At 34.7% G+C, this 21542-nt stretch overlaps 1 protein-coding gene across 2 annotated transcripts in view; it reads right to left on the bottom strand.

Moving 5' to 3' along the window:
• LOC118275619 (cell adhesion molecule Dscam2) overlaps positions 1–21315 on the bottom strand; it is a 120732-nt gene extending 99417 nt beyond the window's left edge. Inside the window, exons 1-2 of one of the 2 annotated variants that reach the window (XM_035593645.2) lie at positions 20984–21315; positions 10549–10590 (exon numbers count right to left, since the gene is read on the bottom strand). In XM_035593645.2, the coding sequence (XP_035449538.2) occupies positions 10549–10579 (31 nt within the window). In that variant the 5' untranslated portion in view covers positions 10580–10590; positions 20984–21315. The remainder of the gene's footprint in view (positions 1–10548; positions 10591–20983) is intronic. The other variant, XM_035593644.2, reaches the window with a different exon arrangement.
• Between the last annotated feature and the right edge of the window lie 227 nt (positions 21316–21542).

Genomic DNA, 21542 nt, shown 5'->3' with positions numbered 1-21542 from the left:
CTTGTAAATGTTTGTAACTTTTTCTTCTCATCCTTAGGGTGATTTTCCATTAGAAATGTGCTATGCTACGCTGTATACATTGCTAAGCACTGGTGGAAACAGATTTAGCTAAGATATATTTCTATATGGAAGGATGCGTGTTATGAATGTGTGCTATGGATACGTGCTATGGATGTGCGTTATAGCCATGAGCAGAGCAAGGTATTAATAGCAGTTACTTTGCGACGTTGCATCTTACTCTTACTCGCACTGCTACATAGCTTAGTATCAGTGGAAACGGTCACACTATTATTAAAAGCACGCTTATTCCTGACTAATCGGTGTTTTATATTATAAAAAGTAATTACAATTGTTAATTCTTGTTATATCAAATCACTTCGACTGCTAACCTAGTTACAACTAGGGATTAAGGTTAGAAGGGTAACATCAAATAATATTACATATGAGGTATTATTTCTAGCCTACGTTGGACCTCACATATTGAATAATAGACTTTTGGTATTTGTTTTGTAACCTTTCATAGTTTTAATTAATTTTTAGCTGACCTTTTCTAAACTAAGCTCAGGCGAAAAGTCCTAATTTAAAATCCAAGTTCTATTAACTTGGATATTTGTATGTTTTTCACACATTGTAATACCTGCTATAGACAAAAGTACGCAACGTTATCACCACCCACTTATTGTTAGTTTCATCCATTGATTATAAATTCCCACACAATAAAAGTAAATACTTATAACTTTAACTGTGTCTAAAATTCATTTTGATACAAATGTAGATACTCGAAAAAATCTGATTCACATTTTTTTGGGATAATCCCGCCTCAACCTCCCAAAATCGCTGCCACTCCTGTAAGCCAGGACCTACAGTAGATACAACCATGAAAACACCGGAACACTGAAGTCCGACACGTCTCAGGGACAAGAATGACTGTCTTGGATCTCACAATGAAATAAATCAGAAGATATTATTAGCAGAACAATTTAATGCAGGGGACAAAATGACTTGAGCCTAAGGGAACAAAAGAGACTCAAAAATATCTTGAAAAAGAATACCTTAAAATTGTAGCTAGGAAATGCGTCTATCCATCCGACAGCGTACCTATGTATATTTATACCTTCTCTTATCTCCCAAGCAAAAAATGATTCCGTTTATATTTATTACAAAGTGCTTCAGAGAATATCCGTCATTAAAATAATAGCTTTGTCGTTTTCAAACGGGCCTGCCTCCCATCTTATCCGCTCTTGGAGAATATCACTTGAAAAAATCATATAGACGGACAGGTGGGATTACCATAAAACGGTGTTCCGTAAATTGTAATTTCTCTTAGAAATGTAATAAGATTTTTTGTTATAAGCAAGAGCAAACAGAAATATACTAAATATAACACTTATGTTTTTTTAAAGGAATCTCATGTAATGTCCTCTCCTGACGACCGCCTCTTGTCTTGGATATGGTCAGAGAGGAACTGTGCACCGAATTCCACTAATATCCATTCAGTAGTTTTTGCGTAAAAGAGAAATAAACTTATTATAATACATACTTTATTACTTTATTGTAGAAATGCCAAATAAAATATGATTTAAGTAAGTTAATACTGAAAATACATTAAGTTCTTAAGGGATTAAAATTTTACAACAAGTACAATCATCAAAATTACAGCATGTACAAAACAATTTAAACAAAACATTTAAAGCCTTCAATTAAATTATATTAGCACTTATGATGTTCATCCGAAAACGTGTCAAGATTCCTGGCAACTCAAGCGTGTAACATAATCTTTCCTATTAAGTACTGTTGACAAAACAGTTCGATGTATAAACAGCTAACTGCCATTTTTTTTAATACCTCTTTTGACTTATAAAAAATTATTTACATTATATTTACATTTACATATATTTACATTACTTTGAAATTTGATGTTTTATACGATATGATAAATAAAAAAATATATATTAGAAAAACCGACATATAATGTTCATCAAACAACAGTATAATATTATATGCTTTTTTTAAACTTTTGTCTAAAGGAATTCCTATCACTTATTATAAAAAACGATAAACAACAAAATCATATCGATTTAAATACACCCCGAACGTTCTCCTCTCCTACACTTTTAAAACCAATCAACGTAAAAATCACACACAAAATTAATTTCAATTACAATGCTTCACCGTACACAAACAATTTTGCCGATAGTACTTACTCAGAAACTCGTTATATCTACCGAAGCCAGCCGTCCCGTTGGGAACAACAAATGAACAAGTAATGGTGGAGAATTTTTGCGGAATGTCACTGAGCTGAGACCAAAAGCTAATTTGTCATCGGGCCCAAGTCAAGATAGATCGTTCCGTAAGTGATACGTAACTTATGATGGGAATCGGAGTACCATGGAGTGTTATTGTTGTTGTAAGAATGCTAATGGGAGTTTTTGTAGCAGATTTTTTTTGGTATTTGATTAATGGTTGATTATTGTGTCTCGTGACTTGATGTTATATGCTTTAAATTGCCTGATATGCTTTAAAAAGGTCTTTAATTTTCAGTGTGCGTATTTAAAGCTGATATATAACAATATATAGAATCAGACCCGTAGAGCTGAAGATTGAGCTCAGTGGCGTGTCATTGGAGAGGTTTATGTCCAGCAGTGGACGAGAACAGGCTGATGATGATGATGAAATAACATGTTTCTATTCTCAAAAACAGTCTTGTTATAACTACCTAGAAAAATAGAAAAATCTAACACAGATCTCAACATGTAGGCAGCGGTATGCAAGTTAAACCACTGTGTTATAATCCAGACATGAATCAATCAGTCAAATTAGGTCAAGACTCAGAACGTACCATTAGTCTAAAAATAATGGCAAATTGAAAAAATAAAGTGATATATCTAATGGCTTATCTTATTTTATTATATTATTTTTTTATTTTATTTATCTGGAACATTTTTCTAAAGCACTCATAAATAATAAAGTATTGAATAATTTACTCCACAGTTTTACATAAATACGTCTAAACAAATACATCAACTTTTTCCGTGATATGTGTGTAGGTTTGTACGGATTCGTATTTATTTTTGTAATAACAAAATGTGCCTACAGTTTCTGTATATAAAAAAGTAAACGACATTTCCATGAAAGAGTGGGTTACTTTATAAATAAAATGCGTAAATACACAAGGTAAATACTGTTTTAAATGGAAATGATAGATAAACTTTTTTATGTAGGCGGACTTCCAAATGTTTCTTATATAATGTACTACATACTAACTGTTGCCCGCGACTTTGTCCTTAACTTTGTCTTGATATGTGAATAACTAGCTTAATAATAGCTGAATAGCCAGCTACTAGCCAGCGGTGTGTGTATTATCCCAGACCATAATCTACCCCTGTTCCAAATTTCATCCCGACGCCTTTAGCCGTTTTGACGTGGATGGGTAACAAACATACACACAACCTATCATATTTATAATATTAGTAAGATAAATAATTGAATTAAATAAAACATTAGTACCTATCTATTATCTACTACCTCTAAGCAATTCACAGTATAATCACAGCATCGTATAAATTCTCGAAAATTGTTACCAATGTAAAGTTCCGAACACTAAATTCTAGATAGTGTGAAGCAGAAACTAGCAAAAACATACAATACGAGGTAGTTACGCAATAAACACAGTTATCAGGACAGGCACGTTTGGAACTGATAATAGCTTGTACGTGACGCCACTAGGAATTTGTCTTTGTGAAAATTAATTCATGAAGCTTGATTCTTTAATGAAAAGTCGTGTTTAGCAAGATTAGAGTTATTTTTATTTTAGTATTAGTACAGATAAAGAGGACGACGATAGGTATAAGCAACGAGGTAATACTTTTACACAACATTTTAAAATTAAATTACATGAGACTGGCATTCTATATCTACTTTCAGAAGAAACACCGAATCAAACTTAGAGGTCATAATTTCTTTTAACGTCTAGACAAATATTAATTACTTCTTTTACATCGGAACGTAGCCTATTTTATGATTGAAGATAATTAGGAGTTCGAGGATTAAATACGCTACATTTTTCCATTGACCAAACAATAAGTGCCTCAAGTCGAAAGTCACTAACTTAATCATTCATTTTAAGGAATAATAACCTCTAATCGATGAATTTATATTGCACATTTGTATACCAGTAATTTTCAAACATATTGATACTTACTATACATACTACTCATCTGTACAATCTACTCGTATAATATGCATTCTATAATTCTATACTATTGTATTTACATAATTCTATACTATTGTTTTCCACACGTGTTTTAGCAAATAAATAATCTTTATCTTTGTCTTTGAAGTCGCTGTACCTAATATTGGCCGCCAAAAACGAGTGAAATCACGGATAAAGTCTAAAGTAAGAAGTAATAAAAATCCCTTTAAAATCTCAGTCTATTTATAACAATGAAGTGAGCAGGCCAAGAAAGTTGTTTCCAAATATTATTGTTGTTTTCTCGGGCGACCCTTATTGTCCGCCGCAGGGATTTGGGTCTTATAACCCCATTTTACAACAACACAGCTATTTTAACATAACATTTTTGATGTTTTAGACTCGAAGATCAAGTTATTACCATTTTCTTGTTATTCAGTTATGATTTTGATTAATATTTTGTTCGGTTTTTTTTTGTAAAGTTGCGCTTATTTGTTTCTATCTAAATACGAATAGATGTGCTATGGTGCATCTAGTTAACGTTAGATACACGCTTTTTGTGGGGTATAGCTGCAACCAAGCAGACGAATGATGGTAAGCCATTGACGCCGCCGACGACCACCCGCAACACCAGAGGAGTTACAAGTGCGTTACCGGCCACCTTGAAATAAAATGCGAGCCTACTGCCTACCACTAAATACCACTACTTACATATATTTATCTGACTCTGAAATCACACCCTTATTCTCTCTACAATTAAGTTCAGTTTTGGCCCAACGTTTATGCAAATTACAGCAACTAGTCCAAAAAAACATAAAGATGACGTTCATTGCCGCCATTTTTTTGCGGAAATTGTAAAAAAAATATGATCTCATAGGGGTGGCACAAACTGGACAGTAATTACGAAATGCCTCGTGACGTGCCACCCCTGCCGGTGCTTCGCTTTTTCAATTTTTTTGAATTTTTTTTTTTATTGCTGTTACACAAGTTCAGTTTTGTTTGGTAAAAACAAGTGTGTCTGATGAGTTTTCGTGTTTCATTACCCATATGAACATTTAAGTTTCAGAAATGTCGCTTCTTAACAATTAGGCAGTAGGGATAATGACGAGGTATGAAAATTAAAAATCTAGTTGGTCCGTCAGTTAGGTAATGAAAAAATATTAAACACGTATTCATTTATTTTGTCGTATTTATAAGATAACACTACTTGGATAAAACGAATCAAAGTTTAGGAGTGCGAGCAAATACGTCATTTCTACGTATAAAAGGTACCTAAAAGTGACGTCACACGATATTTCAAATTGATATATCTTCGAAAGTATTTGTTTCCATAAGAAAATAAAAAAAATCGTTTCTAATATGTATTTTAAAATAATCTACAAGATGGAAATTTAAATATTTATATTCATATCACACTTCTGCGTATCACAGTATGAGGAGTGTATATAAGCCCATAGACATAATTATCAACAGCCTATGTCCGATCACTACTAGGCTATGTATGTACCTCCTATAATGGAACAACACACTTTAGTATTATTCAAAAAAGGAAATGAATTTCGTAGCCCGAACTCACCTATAGAAGGATAACAGAGTATTTAGAAGTAAATGTACCAAAAAATAGTAACGTTATAAAAACATACATAAAGCACAATATCGATTAAAATATCAAATTCAGCCATATTGTCTGCCGACAAAAATCTCGAAACAAACTCGCCCGTTTCACCCGTCAATTTCCATTAATATTCCTCTCATCGTTGCCGGCGAAAAAAATAAATAAAAATATCGACATGAAAATGTTCTCGGAGCTAAATTGTCCTCTTGTACGGAGATATGAAAGGACATTTTGTAGAGGCAATTTGTCGCCAGTGATCGCACGGCAGCAGCTCATCAAGGTAACCTTACCTACCAAAATCCTTCATAACATTTACAACTCTATCACAAAGTAACAAGGTTGAAAGTCTGTTACAGAAATTTGATAGGACAGGGTAGGTTATCGTGCTGGTGTCTGTACTTAAACTGTTACACTCGAGAGCCGCTACAAGAGCTTTGTTTCAATTAATCGTTTAATTGCATCAAACTGGATTAAAGTGCTGTTAAATTGTCGCACGAATGTTACTTTTTTTGTAGAAATCATTGGTGCTTGGCCTGATTTTTGTGAAAGGGGAGTATATAAGTGTACTTCTCTTTGTATCATGTGTTATTGACAGACATACACAATATATAATTATATGTATGTATTGTATTGTATCTCTGCAATATGTATGTGTTTTAATTTATTTTTTATTTACATTTAAAGTCATTGTTCGCTCCTTGCACCCGTTGTACACTTCTCTCTGCATCACTTAATAAAGGTCAGACTGGGAGATAATGCCAATGGCATAAAGTTAAATAAATAAATACACGTGTACTAGGAGAATAAACTTCTGATAATATCATAAATGTCTAGACCTTTACATATCCATACACAGCCTATTAGCGACCACTGCTGACCAAAGCCTCTTCTCGTATGGAGAAGCTTGAGCATTAATCACCCTATTTGATCGCGTCTAGACCTAAATCCGTAGATATTAAAATATTCGAAAATATTATGCTTTCATTCTAATGTATTACTTTTTGTCGAATATACGGTAAATTTTAGTTAATCGTAGGCACTAGAGTTTTATATCGTAGGCACTATACTAGATCCAAGAACATAATATAATACTATAACATACATACGAGTACTACCGATAATGAAAACTTGATCCACTGCTTCTCTTGATATTTACACCTCTATCTACCCCAGAGGCAAAAGGCATTGTTATATATTTTTTTGTTTTGAATGCACACCATCTTGAAAGCTTCCTGTATCGGAAAAGGGAGCCATTATTTCCCAAGGGTGCTATAGGAAGTAAGGATGTCAAGAGAGAATGTAGTCCCCTATACAACTCAACAATACAGGAACTAATCCGTCCTTCAAGACGGTACTGTTGAATCCGGAGGTAACAATATGAGACCCACGTCCTTATTGTCTAGGTAGTAAGGGTTAGTTTTGTAGTGTGGTACAGTGACGTCGTTTTTTGTTATTTCTTCCACGAATGCTGACAACAGAGGTAACAAGGACATGTGTTAAACATCTAAATTTTTTTAAGTTATTGAAGATCGGTCATTGACATAATACATAGCAGTAAATGTATGAAAAATATATACAAAGTAAAACACGCATTTAATAAATAAAAGAATAGTTTTATATAAGAAAGAATCTAAATATTTATCAATAAAACTCTATCTTTATCATAACGTGGATTAAAACGATTCGTTTTGTAGATTTTATCACAAAACTGCTGCATGAATTTGGATAAAATTTTACCTGCATATAGACCGTGACCGGAATGCTTTATATCCTTAAGCCCAAGCGCTTATTCCATCATATTTCCTACGCCAAAGGTACAGGACGCATGCCTAATTTCAAATAGACATTTGCTCTGTTAATTTTGGGCCACGGTTTTATTATCCACACCTTCCACTCGGGGCTACAGTTGTAAAATTATACTAAAACAACAGAAAATTAATTCCGGCCCAATTTAAATGTAACACGAACGTTTTCTAATTTAAATTTCGTCATTCATCCGCCATTTTCCACCTGGCCGGTGAGGGACGGATTTTTTTTTCTTTTTTTTACTAATTTTATTATCGCTGTCGGCTCGCGTGTTCGAAGTTTGAAAAAGTGGCGGGCTTCGGGCAAGCTTTGATTGAATCGTACAAAGCAGGCAACCCTTGCCGCCGTGTTTGCTTGGATTCTCGTTAAACTAACTAAAGGGCTTACGTGGAAGGCGTTTTTATTAAGCTTGTTTACTAACGGGCTCTGGAACGTTGTGCTAAGCAGAAAGTCCAACATTTTTGCTTTGGTTTTTGTAAGGAGATATACCAATATACATCTGTTGGGTACATCCTAAATTCTGTACTCCGTGAGTACATCATTGATTTCTTTTTGAAAGTGTTAGTTTTTTTTTTATTTGGTAATTATTTTAATTAGCTACAAGCTATTTGGATTTAATCCAATGTTTATCTGTTTTTCTGCACTATGGCAACTTGTTCGAAAACAATAAGCCATTTTGTTGGAGCTACATGTCCTGGTTAATTCTATTAGCAATAGTATATAGTCTATTAAAAGAAAAATAATATTTTACTTTAATATAACATACTTCTTGTAAATCCAGAAAACTGCGCATGTCGAACTATATTTTGCATAGAAGCTAACGTAAGGTAATGGTGGACGTGCCGGCGCATTAGTTGGTGGAAAATGCCGTTGGTGCATATCCTCTATATGCCTTACGAGATCCCATATAACGCTACATCGTTCACGTATTTCAAAAATGCCAATTTCTGCAGCGTTTCGATCTGCAACCATTTTATACTATGAGTGTTGTAAGCTTCATACCATCGCACATTTCAAAATTGTGAGTACTCTTTACCTGGTACGTGAATTAAACCTGAAACTCAACGGTTTTACGTTTTGAGTTCTTATTCAGCGTAAAAATCTGTAGATTAGTCTGTAAAAAAATTATCTTTAAAAATAAAAATTATTCACCAAAATGTGTGCACGCGCATAACTTCGGAACAACTGTACCAAATTGGATGATTTTTTTAATGTATTCCCTATTGTCATTAGGTGGTTTGTATAAAAAAATAGAAGATACTTATTTTTGATAATTTAAAAAGGTTAAAAAATAATAATAGTCATTTTCACAGAATTGTCTGAAACGTGGGTGGGAAAAGTTCGCCGGGTCAGCTAGTTTAATAATAAAAATATCTCAATTTTTTTTTACCATAGTCCGTTAATATGCCAATAAAACCACACACTAAACTAGTAATGCAAAAAAGTTATAGCAGGTTGATCCCTTAGGGAACGTTCCTAAGCAACTAAAAGAATGTTTTCCTTAATTCCTATCGGATTGGGGAAAAACTGCATTAAAATGGCGTGACCCCACATTTGGGTCAACTTCTGTGTTGTAGATACAAACACAAGTTTCACATACACGTCATCCCGTGGGGAAATCGAACTCACTATACGTTATATAGCAACCAGTTACCTTACCAATATGATAACAGTCAAAGAATTCTTAAGGACATAACACGCACCGCTACAACCCAGCAATGAAATTATCATTTCAATTCGAACTTTAAATCGTGGGTCGTATGATATATTTCATAACGTCAATACAAAAAACCCGACGATAGCTGGCTAGTTCACGGACCTCTTGAGTTGTAAACGAGGCGCCCGTGCGCTTTCAGCGTACGGACCGCACGTTGGAAGCGTGCGGGCTACGTGCTTACTACTCGCCGACAGCGAGCCGGGCAGCGGTGACCCGACCCCCAGGCGTAAGCGAAACAACGTCGCATCGCTCAGCGTGCCGACTGCAAGCTTGCACCTCGCGGGCGACGCACCGTAAGCACGCTGGCAGCTAGCGGTGACCACAAACAGTGCCAGAGCCAAGCCGGAGCCAAGCTTTTTAAATGTGAACCTTTACGATAAACGATACGAGATAATAAACTCTCATACATTCAATTCTTACACTCGGCTATTAATAACAAAGTTAACGATGCTTTATAGCCTGTTAAATTCTAAAATATACAGCCAGACTATACACTAGACTCTCAACAAAATTCATAAATCTTAATATTTGTTCCTACAAAGTTTGGCTATAAAGAAAACGAGATTATACCTTTAAGAAAATATTTGACTCTGTCTTCATTTAGCGTTAAATTGTAAACGTTAAAATATGAATTCTGTAGAAATAGCAATAGAGTACAAATTCGATTTCTAATTTGTTATGATAGTCGAGGAATCTTATTTGCTTGGAATGGACTATAATTAACACAGGGAAAATTAACTTTGACGTAGTGCAATGTGTTGTAGACTCACAGTTTTGATTCCCTCATAGAACAACCCTTTGTGAAATCTACTCCACTCATTAAATAATAATAATTGTTATTTTCATTTTATTAGCAAACGCACCCACGCACCAGAGCTCTTGATTGGGAAAACGTTTTTGATACAAATCTTACCACTATTTCCAGCGTTTAGTTAGATCAAAAAGCAAACTTTGGCTTCATTGAATTTACATCAAAACATAAAAGTTTTGCCTTCAAAGTTAGTACTTTAAAGTTTACCCTAAATTGAGTAGCCAACCAAAAAATATTGAAATACTTTGACCAAAAAGAAATATATTTGAAACAAAGCCTGGCTGGCGTGCCGGAAAATAAGCAGTTATCATAAACAACGTTAACGTAATTGCCCGTAAATTATTACATTGTTGTAAACCCATAACAAATCGGTTCACGTAAAATATAACAAAATGTATCAGAAGACTTACCGAGCATCAGAAGAACTAATGCGGAGATCATTTTGATGGGATCTGGAAAAAAAATCGCAATATTAGTCAAGATCAAATATTGAATATAATATGTAAATAAATAATGATAATAATATAGATTAGGCGTGTTCTTATTAGTCGTGTGGTGTCGGCAGAGCACAACATAATTATCACCACGTCAACACCTTATTATCACCACATCAACTCTTTCCGTGAGTGGCGTAAGATTCGATTAAGAGTTCCACATTTGGCAGAGACCGGACAGCGACGCTCCGAAAAACTTCCTATAATACTTTGTCGTATCGAAACCATGCACATATGAACTGCACTGATGTCCATTCCACGAATGAGACAGTCAGCTTTATATCGCACTGATACTGGTCAGTCAGTAGCAGCGCGAACGTCGCCGCATAGTGTGTTGCGGAATGCTCCTTATGAATATGAGCCTCTAGCTTGTCTTGAAACTAGTCGAGTTCCTCATTAAATAGTTACGTAAGTAGGGCTACAACGTAATTAATAATTTAGTATGTCTCACGAAAGTTTTAATAAAATTATAATATACAGATGTTTCTTGTTGTCTCAAAGACGTAACCAGAGCAGCCTATATAGACTCAAACGTTTGGGTCTGTTGCCCTACCCAATTCTGAATGTAAACAGTATCGTAAGTTCTACAAGTAATATTATGCAAATCGCACCATTCCCCGGTCCGAACATGAAGTTCTCGATATCCTACAATTAAGCATGCACAAATCTAGGATTTACAATGGTTTTGAGACCTAGACTGTTCAGGTTATATAACATTAAACCTATTTCTCGAGAGGATAGACTGAAATGTAGTCACAGTAAAACCAGTTTATACTAGTGAACTTTTTTAAAATGAGTTGGCAAACGAGGAGCTGATGATAAGCAATCGGTGCCGCCCATGGACAATATTTTTTATGGTATAAGCCGATAAACGAGCAGATGGATCACCTAATGGTAAGCAATCGCCGCTGACCATGGACACCCAAAACACAAGAGGCATTACAAGTGCGTTGCCGGCCTTTTGGGGACCTTTTTAAGAAAGGTGGCATTTAACGACATTTTAGTAACTAACAGTACTAGTAAGGGATTAATTTAGGTGCTAGATCATGCCAAGTAACTTTTACTTAAGAGATGATGTAGGACAGATTGGTGAAGATGTCCATTCATCTCATGGGGTGTCATTTTCAATCCAAAAATATTTTCTAATGTAAATCTTAATAATCCTTGACAGAGTAAATAAAAGACTTTGGGCTAGTCGTCGACAACGATGTGGATCACTAATGGCTCTCGTACATTTTTAAACAGTCCATTTCAACTTGCGTACCATCTAAAAGGGTAGTTCGATCCTCAAACCTCAAATCGAAGCTGACTTTTCAATGGAACTCTGTAAAATGTGGTTAATTAAAAACCGGCCTAAAACTTTCGTCAATTAATACATAATTCGATCCCTTTGAAGAAGTAATAAAGTTCCTTTTGGTGTAATTGGACAGATCGGTGAAGGTTTCTATTCCCGTGTCAAACAACATGTTATTTAAGAATTCCCAATAGATATTTGTCCGGTGTCTATATGTCTCATTGGATGGCAAAAGGCTTTGCTCCTATACCATAAATGATATTAAATAAGATCAAACAAGCGTGGGAGTCCACATACTTCTGTACTAAGCCTTTGGGGATTACAGATGTCATGACATAACACATACAGGATAATATGAGATACCTCATAATATACTACTATTTATATTTTGCCGTTCTTATACCATAACTCCCTAAAACCTTCATAGCGGATTTGTTTCGGAAAATTTCTAAAATAACCTTATTTAGAGGAGAAAGTCATCTAATGATTTCTCCCGCATAGGGCGAGGTGAGAAGGATGGTCAAACTCTTTCTGACTAAATACCATGCCGTTCCTACTGCTGCTTTTTGAACCGGAGACCCGCTAGGTAGTCCGCAAATATATAGGTATAAAGTAGTTCGCAGCTCTTCGAAAATAACCTACTTTTTCGTTTATACATTAATGAAAATAAATGAGTTCCTAACATGTTCTGGTACAATGTCTTGGATAACACTATTTTTATCAATTTAACTATTCTTAAGCATGTTAACCTAGGATATTACCGAGGATAACACAAGCTTGCTTTAATAATTACAACTTTAAAAGTAATAAATACAACTTAAGGCACAAGTCAACCCAAAACCCTTTAACCAATTACCATCGCCGCCATAATAATATGACGTTATTCAATTCACTCCATTTAAAATACCTGTACCAATAACTCAATTACAAAACGCGGTACCTCGTCCTCTATAACATAGCTACGTACCATAATTAAATTATTCAATTTAAACACGTAATTACAACGCTGATGACTTTTAATACAATTATCTCGATACTTCATGACGTAATTATGTCATTTTACAAATAACTCATCATACATACATACGCATGTCTCCCATGGGGGTAGGCATAGACAATTAACTGCCAACTGGTAGATGACTAATTTCTATTTAATGTCCGTCTTGTAGATAACTTTAAATCATTAGACGTATATTTTTTATTTTCTTAGGGAAACAAATACTTTCGAAGATATATTGATTTGAAATATCGCGTGACATCACTTCCAGGTACGTTTTATACGTAGAAATGACGTATTTGCTCCCACGCAAACTTTGATTCGTTTTATCAAGTATTGTTATCGTATATGACAAAAAATAAAAAGGGATAGTCTAATATTTTTTCATTACCTAACTGACAGACTAAATAGATTTTTAATTTTCATACATCATCCCTTTTGCAACAAATCTTATATACCTCTTTTGCTTCATCAACAGTCATCAGCGTTTTCATGGAAGCAGAACTCATCAATTTTATTTGAATATTAACAAATCATTTGAGAAAATGAACATCTTTAAATAAATTATTTCCATTTATAAAATTCTTCTCCATTTATAATCTTCTGGGAATAGGCATTTATCTTTTTTTAGACGTAGAGCTATAATTAGATGAATGGACTAATAAGATTTTTATATCATTTGATCGAACGTTCTCGAATCATGAAATGAAAAGGATATCGCTCATTGATTCCTGAAGGAAATTGGATTGACAAATGAGGGAATACTTTTCAAATGGTATGTTGACACGATTCGTTCATCGCAATTTCATTTGATATATTTAACATTTTCCTTGAAACGGGTGTATTTTCCCTGTACGAGTATGCGTAGATCGGTTATGTAATTACATTTATTTACACGTAGCGTGAAAACTCAAAATGGAAATGAATCTATATAGTAAATCAAATGACTCAGTTCTAATTCCTGGGTGAGGCTTAGAGGTATTGAGTATTTTTAACCGACTTCAAAAAAAGAAGTTCTCTGTTTGACCTCTATGTATGTATATTTGTTTGTGCACGATTAGTTTTTAGCATAATATTTTTTAGACTTTTATTAGTTTTAGGGATTTTACTTGAATTAAAAAAAAATGGAAGCAGTGAAGAAAATTTAAGGCCTTCCCTTTTTAATTTTTTTTTATTATTATTTACTTGAATAATAGGAAAAAGCCTGGAATAATCCCAAAATATGCCAATAGTCTCATTTCCTACTTCATTTAACGAAATTGATGAAAAGTAGGTGTTACATTGTACCTGTTCGTGAACCTCTGCCTATGCTTTCGGGAATTAAGAGCTGTGAAGTTACAGCCATACAAATTACTAAAAGGAAAGAGAGACTGTTCATTTTTGTCTTTGTGTAAAAAAATATGTTTATTATTTCTCATCCTAGATTAGATGTCGTTTCTTTTTAAATGTCTTTTTAAACATTCTTAATTTTTATTAATAAATAAGATTTTTTATCTTTGACTCTTTTTTAATTTAGCGTTTACATTATAAAACACTGGTTTCATAAAATCTGATATTAAATGTCTATTTTTATTCAAAACTAATTAAGATAGACTTTTTAATTTCTTTATTTTCGTCGCTAAAAATAAACTTTGTAACTAGTTGATTTAAACTGTCACAGTAGAAAAAAAAGCCATAAAGTATAAACTGGCCAGTGATATGAACCAAGGTATTTAATAATGAGGTTTTACTCAAAGAGGTTTCTGCGTTAATTATTATTGATGAAGACTTCGCTCGTCGAACCACAGATTTTGATAGAAAATTCGAACCTATATTAAGAGGTAAAAGGCTTCCCCAATCTCTTAATATTTAAAGCATTATTAAATCATAGAATACGCTAAGTATTTTCTAATGATAAGATGATATACTAAAAAGACTTTATTGTACTTAAGATAAGGTTTAAAATTCGTTATTTTGAGCTTAAAATCTGTTGAAGGATCGGTATTTCGTAGAATCGATCTTGTTTAACACCTATCTGCCGGCTGTAAGAGTACTGTAGTTTATGTAGGTACGTAAATACATAACTGGCTGGTAGCGTTTTCCCAGAAATAGCTTTAGAAGTGTTATTGAAGTTCTGTTTAAATGCTTAAAATTTCCTAGTATACTATTCCCTTATTATTTCAGATAATTTTTCCAGAACGACAGACAAACACTTACATAATGCCTTCAAATCCTCAAAGGGCTAGCCAAGGTTAGCCATCACAATATTGTCTCGGGCGTCGGAGATCGCGTGACCATCTCCGGTCACCATAAGTGCTACGTGCTACCTTTGCTCTGGCTCCCCGCAAAGGTAGCTCGCCGCCCGCCCAGAACCAGATTCTCTTCAAACTCAACCTCAAAGAGCCATCAGACCATCACAGATGGGACCCAGTGTGGCTGATTCTGATCCGGAGCTGCGGACTGCCTAGTGGGTTACCGGGGCTTTGGCTCGAAAAGCAGGACTGACACTCCCTCTCGCCTCGCTCAAAGCGAGAAAAGTTATTGCATGATTTTCCCACATCAAAACAAATTAATATAAACCTCTAACATGACTAGAAACTAGTCGAGTTACTCGACTTTACTAACCTAAAAAGTAATTCTACATACTTTAATTGATTTTGTATAGATACCCCATTCATTTCCATAATACAATGTGTGTGTAATATACACCTCTATTTACCCCCCAAATGCAAACAGGTATCATATTAATAACCCTCCCTCCCACTTTAACTTATTTGTATTGATGATTATAATTGGATTAGTGACTAACAGTCAGTTGCAGGAACGATCATTAAATTTTTAAAGTGACTTTAAATATTAATGAAGCTTTAAAGTGTTGCACAAAGAAGTATTTCTATCTCATTTTAATGCCGGATTAACTTTAATTAAAGAAACGTCAAATCGGGACTTTAGCCTATTTTTTACGTTGCACAAAACGTCATTAGCGCTAAAGGAGCATTAAATTGACAGTTTGGGGTTATAATTTTTAATGCCTAGTCAAACATCCATTAAACTTGTTATTAAACTCTGAATTCTTTTGTAAATAGTGCTAGTAATATTTTTTTACTTTATTACAGTATTATTTTGTCCCTTTCATCTTTATCCGCTCCTTCCACGACGACGTGTAATTCCAGATAGGATAAATTTATTTGAAAAACATGACGCGAAGAGTTTCGTGTGAGATACAGGATTTCTAAAGCTTTACACATTTGCGAGATACTCAATTTACAAACAAACTCGAAGAAATAGAGCCATCGATGGCCTCACATAGTTATTGATATGTTTGAGATTCTTCGCTACTGGATCTGCCGAAGATCAGCTTCCTGCCAAACATAGGCCTTCCTTAGTGTTAACAACCACTAGCAACACCAGACAGATATAATGTAGGATGTAATTATAATATAATAGTATTTAATTACTGAGTACTATTCATACGAATAAATATATTAAACCTTTTTCGTCATTTCATATTAAACCTTTTTCGTCATTTCATAGACTACATAAACTGTTTAAAATAAATGTTAGCTGACACAGTGGAACGTCAAATGATATATTTAAAAACCGGCCAAGTGCGAGTCGGACTCGCCCATGAAGGGTTCCGTAACAGCAAGTAGATGACATATTATAAAAGTTACAAAATAACTTGGTTTTACATAGTGTTTGTATGAACGACAAAATTATATTTACGGTTTTTGATATCTCGTTCATCCAATTTTCGTTGTTAGTTTCTATTGAAATCTACACCATATCTTTTTTTTTGTTTTTAACTCTCTTATTTTAAAAGTTAGAGGGGGGGGGGCACTCATTTTTCCTCTTTGGAAGCGTCTAACTTTCAATTTACGCGTTTACATTGATAAAACACTGGTTTCATAGGAATCTGATATTAAATGTGTCTATGGACATTATTCAAAACATAACTTTAAGATAGACTTTTCCATAGACACCTTTCACGGGTATCGTTAGCTAAAAATAAACTTTGTAACTAGTTGATTTAAACTGTCCATGTATGAATGTAAAAACCCAATTTTTAAAGTATAATACTGGCCATTCAAAATTCGAACCAGCGGTATCGAAATACATCAACCTACATGAGGTTTTTGCAACTATGTAGGTTTCCAACAGTTTCGGAATTATTATTGATGAAGACTGTCGACTCGTCGAACGGACAGATTTTGATAGACAAACATGACGAACCTATATTAAGAGTTCCGTTTTTTGCCAAAAGGCTACCCCAATCTCTTAATATGGCGGAAAGCATTATTAATTCGAATATTGGTCGATGACGCTAAGTATTGTTGGTAATGATAAGATGATATACTGTAAAAACTTTATTGTACTTAAATAAGGTTATAAAATTCATTATTTTCGCATCTTAAAATAAGGATTCGGTATTTCGTAGAATCGATCTTGGGGAACACCTATTAATAGCCGGCTATAAGAGTACCTTGTATATTTATATAGAATACATAAATACATAATCTGGCTTTAAATTAATTTATCCCAGAAATAGCTTTAGATGTGTTATTGAAGTTCTGTTTAAATGCTTAAAATTTCCTAGTATACTATTCCCTTATTATTTCAGATAATTTTTCCAGAACGACAGACAAAGACCTACGTAATGCCTTTAAATCCTCAAAGGGCTAGGCCAAGGTTAACCATTACAATATTACTTCGGGCGTCGAGGATCGCGTGACGATCTCCAGCCACCGTAAGTGCTACGTGCTTTGCTCTGCGGACGGCGAACAAAGGTAGCTCGCCGCCCGACCAGAACCAGATTCATGCGTACGGCGCGACCTCAACGTCAAAGAGCCATCAGACCACCACCGCCTTGCCCAAGGCGAGAGAAGTTATTGCATGATTATCCCATGTCAAAAAAAAAAATATGAGCCTCTAACATGACTAGAAACTAGTCGAGTTACTCGACAAATAATTACGCGAGTAAGCCGAAAAACATAACAAAAAATATATTCTAATTACTTTAATTGATTTTGTATAGATACCCCATTCATTTCCATAATACAATGTGGGTGTAATATACACCTCTATTTACCCCCCACAATGCAAACAGGTATCATATTAATAACCCTCCAACTTTAACTTATTTGTATTGATGATTATAATTGGATTAGGGACTAAAAGCATTATTTTATTATAAACGTTTTGGGATTATTTTTCAATTTCATTATTGGTTGCAATATCCGTTCGTCAAACAAGAGGTTTCAAGTTTCCCGGGTTGGGCGACATATTATTGGAATTGTTTTGCTTTTTTTTTTTTACTTTGCCCCACACTAGAATTTCTCCTGCAAATATACAAGTTCACATACACATCACACCCAGACCCGAAAAAGCAATGTGTGGATAACACAAAGAGTTGCTCCGTCCAGGAACCGAACTCGATACACATTGCCCGGCAGCCGGTTACCCAGCCACCGCACCAACCGAACATTCCTTGTACCCAATTAATTATTATGTTATCGGCTTACTCAAGTAATTGTTTGACGAGGAACTCGACTAGTTTCAAGCTATGCTAGAGGATCATATTCATGAGCAGCATTCCGCGACACACGACGCGGCGATTGTTTGTTGTGTTGTGTTGTTTGTTGACAATTATAATAAAATTATTCCTTGTACCCGTTATAGATATACGTATCTTCCATTACATGTGGTTAATAATTATAATATAACTGGTGAAAATTGTATCTCTACTCACCCTTTCACAGATTAAACTACTTCTAACAGTTTTATTAATCTGAACATAATAAATTACTAATACAAAAGAAAAAATATCAAAATAATATTACAATACTAACTACACATATCGGCAAACGCAGAAACATACGTTGATCATTAATCTCACTTAATCCAATTAACTAAATGCTATACAGCGTGTTAGCTAAATGGTATACAGCGTGTTTCTAATTATTTACCTAATAATCAGAGACGTACTGTTTTCAGTTACATTTTACGTATGTAGAAATCTATATCGAAATTATCACAATAACGTAAAACTTTTAATTCCCGAAGGGGTAAACAGAGATGCGCATATTAGTCACCAGCAGATCCACTTTATTTCAACTATATATTTTTTTTAATTTTTAACATTATATCAAGACCATAAAGTTGAAAATCTAATAATAAAAATTAACTGAAAAGGATAGGTTGACCTGCTGGCGACCGTACGTAACATTAGTTACGGCCCGCTATTTGTCAGTTATGTTAAGAATCACGTTTTCTTTTTTCCCTTAGTGAGTTATGTTAATTAATCAAATGTTTTTTTTAAGGATGAAATATCACCTAATGATTTCTCCCGCGTTGGGCGAGGCGAGAGGGAGTGTCAAACTCTTACTGACTAAAAACCACCCCGTTCCCACTCCTGCTTTCCGAGCCGAAGCCCCGGTAAACCCGCTAGGTAGTTCATAGCTCCGGATCAAATCACATGTAATAAGGGTGCGTCCATTGCCTTATATGTACGAGGCATAAATCCAGATAGAGTACCATCACTGACTCTTTAAGACACCCAATAATATTTCGCCCAACCAGGAAAAGTATTCCGGGAAGAATAAAGGTAAAATGGGGTGAATAGGGATCGAGAGGTGAATAGGGACAGAAGAGGGGTGAATAGACTCTATGAAGAATTTCCCTATACCTATTCACCCCTCTTCTGACCCTATTCACCTCTTGATCCCTATTCACCCCATTTTACGGTACTAAACGCAATACCTTATTAAGAAATTAAATGGCCAATCTCAGCCAAAAATGTTCCACAACTTTCTCTTCGTTCCATAATTAAAAATTCTAAAAAAAAAAAAAAAAAAGTAGCCGGTTAAAGTTTTTACAGCCAGTTCACTGGGTTCATTAAAAACTTTTTAGTTTACTAATCTCATTTTAATGATGTTAGTAAGTAGATAGATTTATTTAGTGTGTGATTGTGGTTTAAGAATTTTAAATATTCACTTAAGTTTTACTTTTTATTCTGGTATAAGCCGGATGGCAAGTAATTGTCGCCACCCATTGACACGCGAAATACCAATGGCATGACCAATGCATTGCTGGCTTTTTGGGGGAGAGAATTTAAGTGTTATCCATTGTCTATCCACTGTCTATCACTATGGCAGACTATAGACTCGCCAATTACTTATCACATGGAAAACATAACATAACTGGTAATAAATTGTTACATTATATTCAGCACTTCTGCCTCCCCTCACAAATTAAAAGGCATAATGTCACGTGCCAAGTTAAATGGCAGTATGTTTGAGCCGGTACTGACATTCATTTGAGCGAACTAATTTAACTGTCGGTTTGTGCCGACAAAAACAAATTGTTACCATGGCTGTTTCTATTCATTTTCGTCACAGCCGATTGTTTTGCCAAAGTACGGAAAAATACTGCTTATTATTCAATTCCCCTGATGGATGTGTTTCTCGAAATTAAAAAAATGTTTTTAATTACAATAATGTTTCTCTCTTTGTGGTGGCGACCGTTGTTTTCAAGTTGTTAGCCATTATTTTGTGGGTAGATAAATGATTGCTAATGAATTCGAATAAATTTGGAACGAGGGATATTATGGCCGTTTAAGACTCTTTTGTTAAATTATCCAGTGATTAATGGTCATATTTCGTTGAAAAAAGACATTAGTGATATAACATTTTTAGTCAAACCAAGATAAATCCATCAAAGGAACAGAATGAAACTCCAAAAAAGTCATAATACCACGTTTTTTAATGTTTCATAAATCTTAATCACCAACTTCCATACTTACAAAGTTTGGCGTATAAATTATAATTTCAACAACTTCATTAAAGTGACAATATAAGCTGTTGTGGCTTTCCAAACGACCAACGATTGTCGTAAAAGTGATTTACAATCCCTTATTAAACTTCGAAGAAATTAATTAATTAATTAACGAACTTCGATAACTTGTGAAGAAACGCGAAACTACTACAAGTATTGGTAATTTATTATCTCCAGAACGTACAAAACAAGAGTCTTAATATTCATACTAAGCAAAAGAACTTTAACAAAGTTTTGTAAACACTTACCGAGTTGGAAAAACTTCCGCCGGCCGACCACGCGAAGTACCCAAACTTAGGACATAACACATAAACACTGTTCTTCCAGCAAATTAATTATAGAATTACTTTGTACATAATTAAAAGTTTGTTCTGCATTGTTTATGGAATCGGAGAAACTGGCGCGAAAACGTCTCGTATCGGGAGAGAGAGGCGAGAGGAGATGAGAGGTGGTCCGCGGCGAGCGGCTGCGAGGTCCGCGCGCGACTGAGCCGAGCGCAGCGCAGCCCGCGCGCTCCCATCTATTTTATATAAACGCCTTTATATACCGATTTATATATTTACCCGCACTCATACATATTTAACTTTTTTCCCATTTCACGTCGTTTATTCCCCGTATGTAAGGCTCGCGGCCAGTGTACGAGGTGCGCGTGTGTGCGCCGCCGAAGCCGAACCAAGCGAACGCCCCGCGCTTCTATTTACGTGTTTTTAGAAAGGGTAAAGCTTTTATACCTTTCCTTTCTACTATTTCGCTCTGTAGTTGAGCGCAATGCTCTGAATGCCCACGAAATATTTCGTTTCGATTTAT

The sequence above is a fragment of the Spodoptera frugiperda genome, chromosome 8, assembly GCF_023101765.2.
Source record: "Spodoptera frugiperda isolate SF20-4 chromosome 8, AGI-APGP_CSIRO_Sfru_2.0, whole genome shotgun sequence".
Classification (NCBI taxonomy): Eukaryota; Metazoa; Arthropoda; class Insecta; order Lepidoptera; family Noctuidae; genus Spodoptera; species Spodoptera frugiperda.
This window is presented reverse-complemented; position numbering and strand designations above follow the sequence as displayed.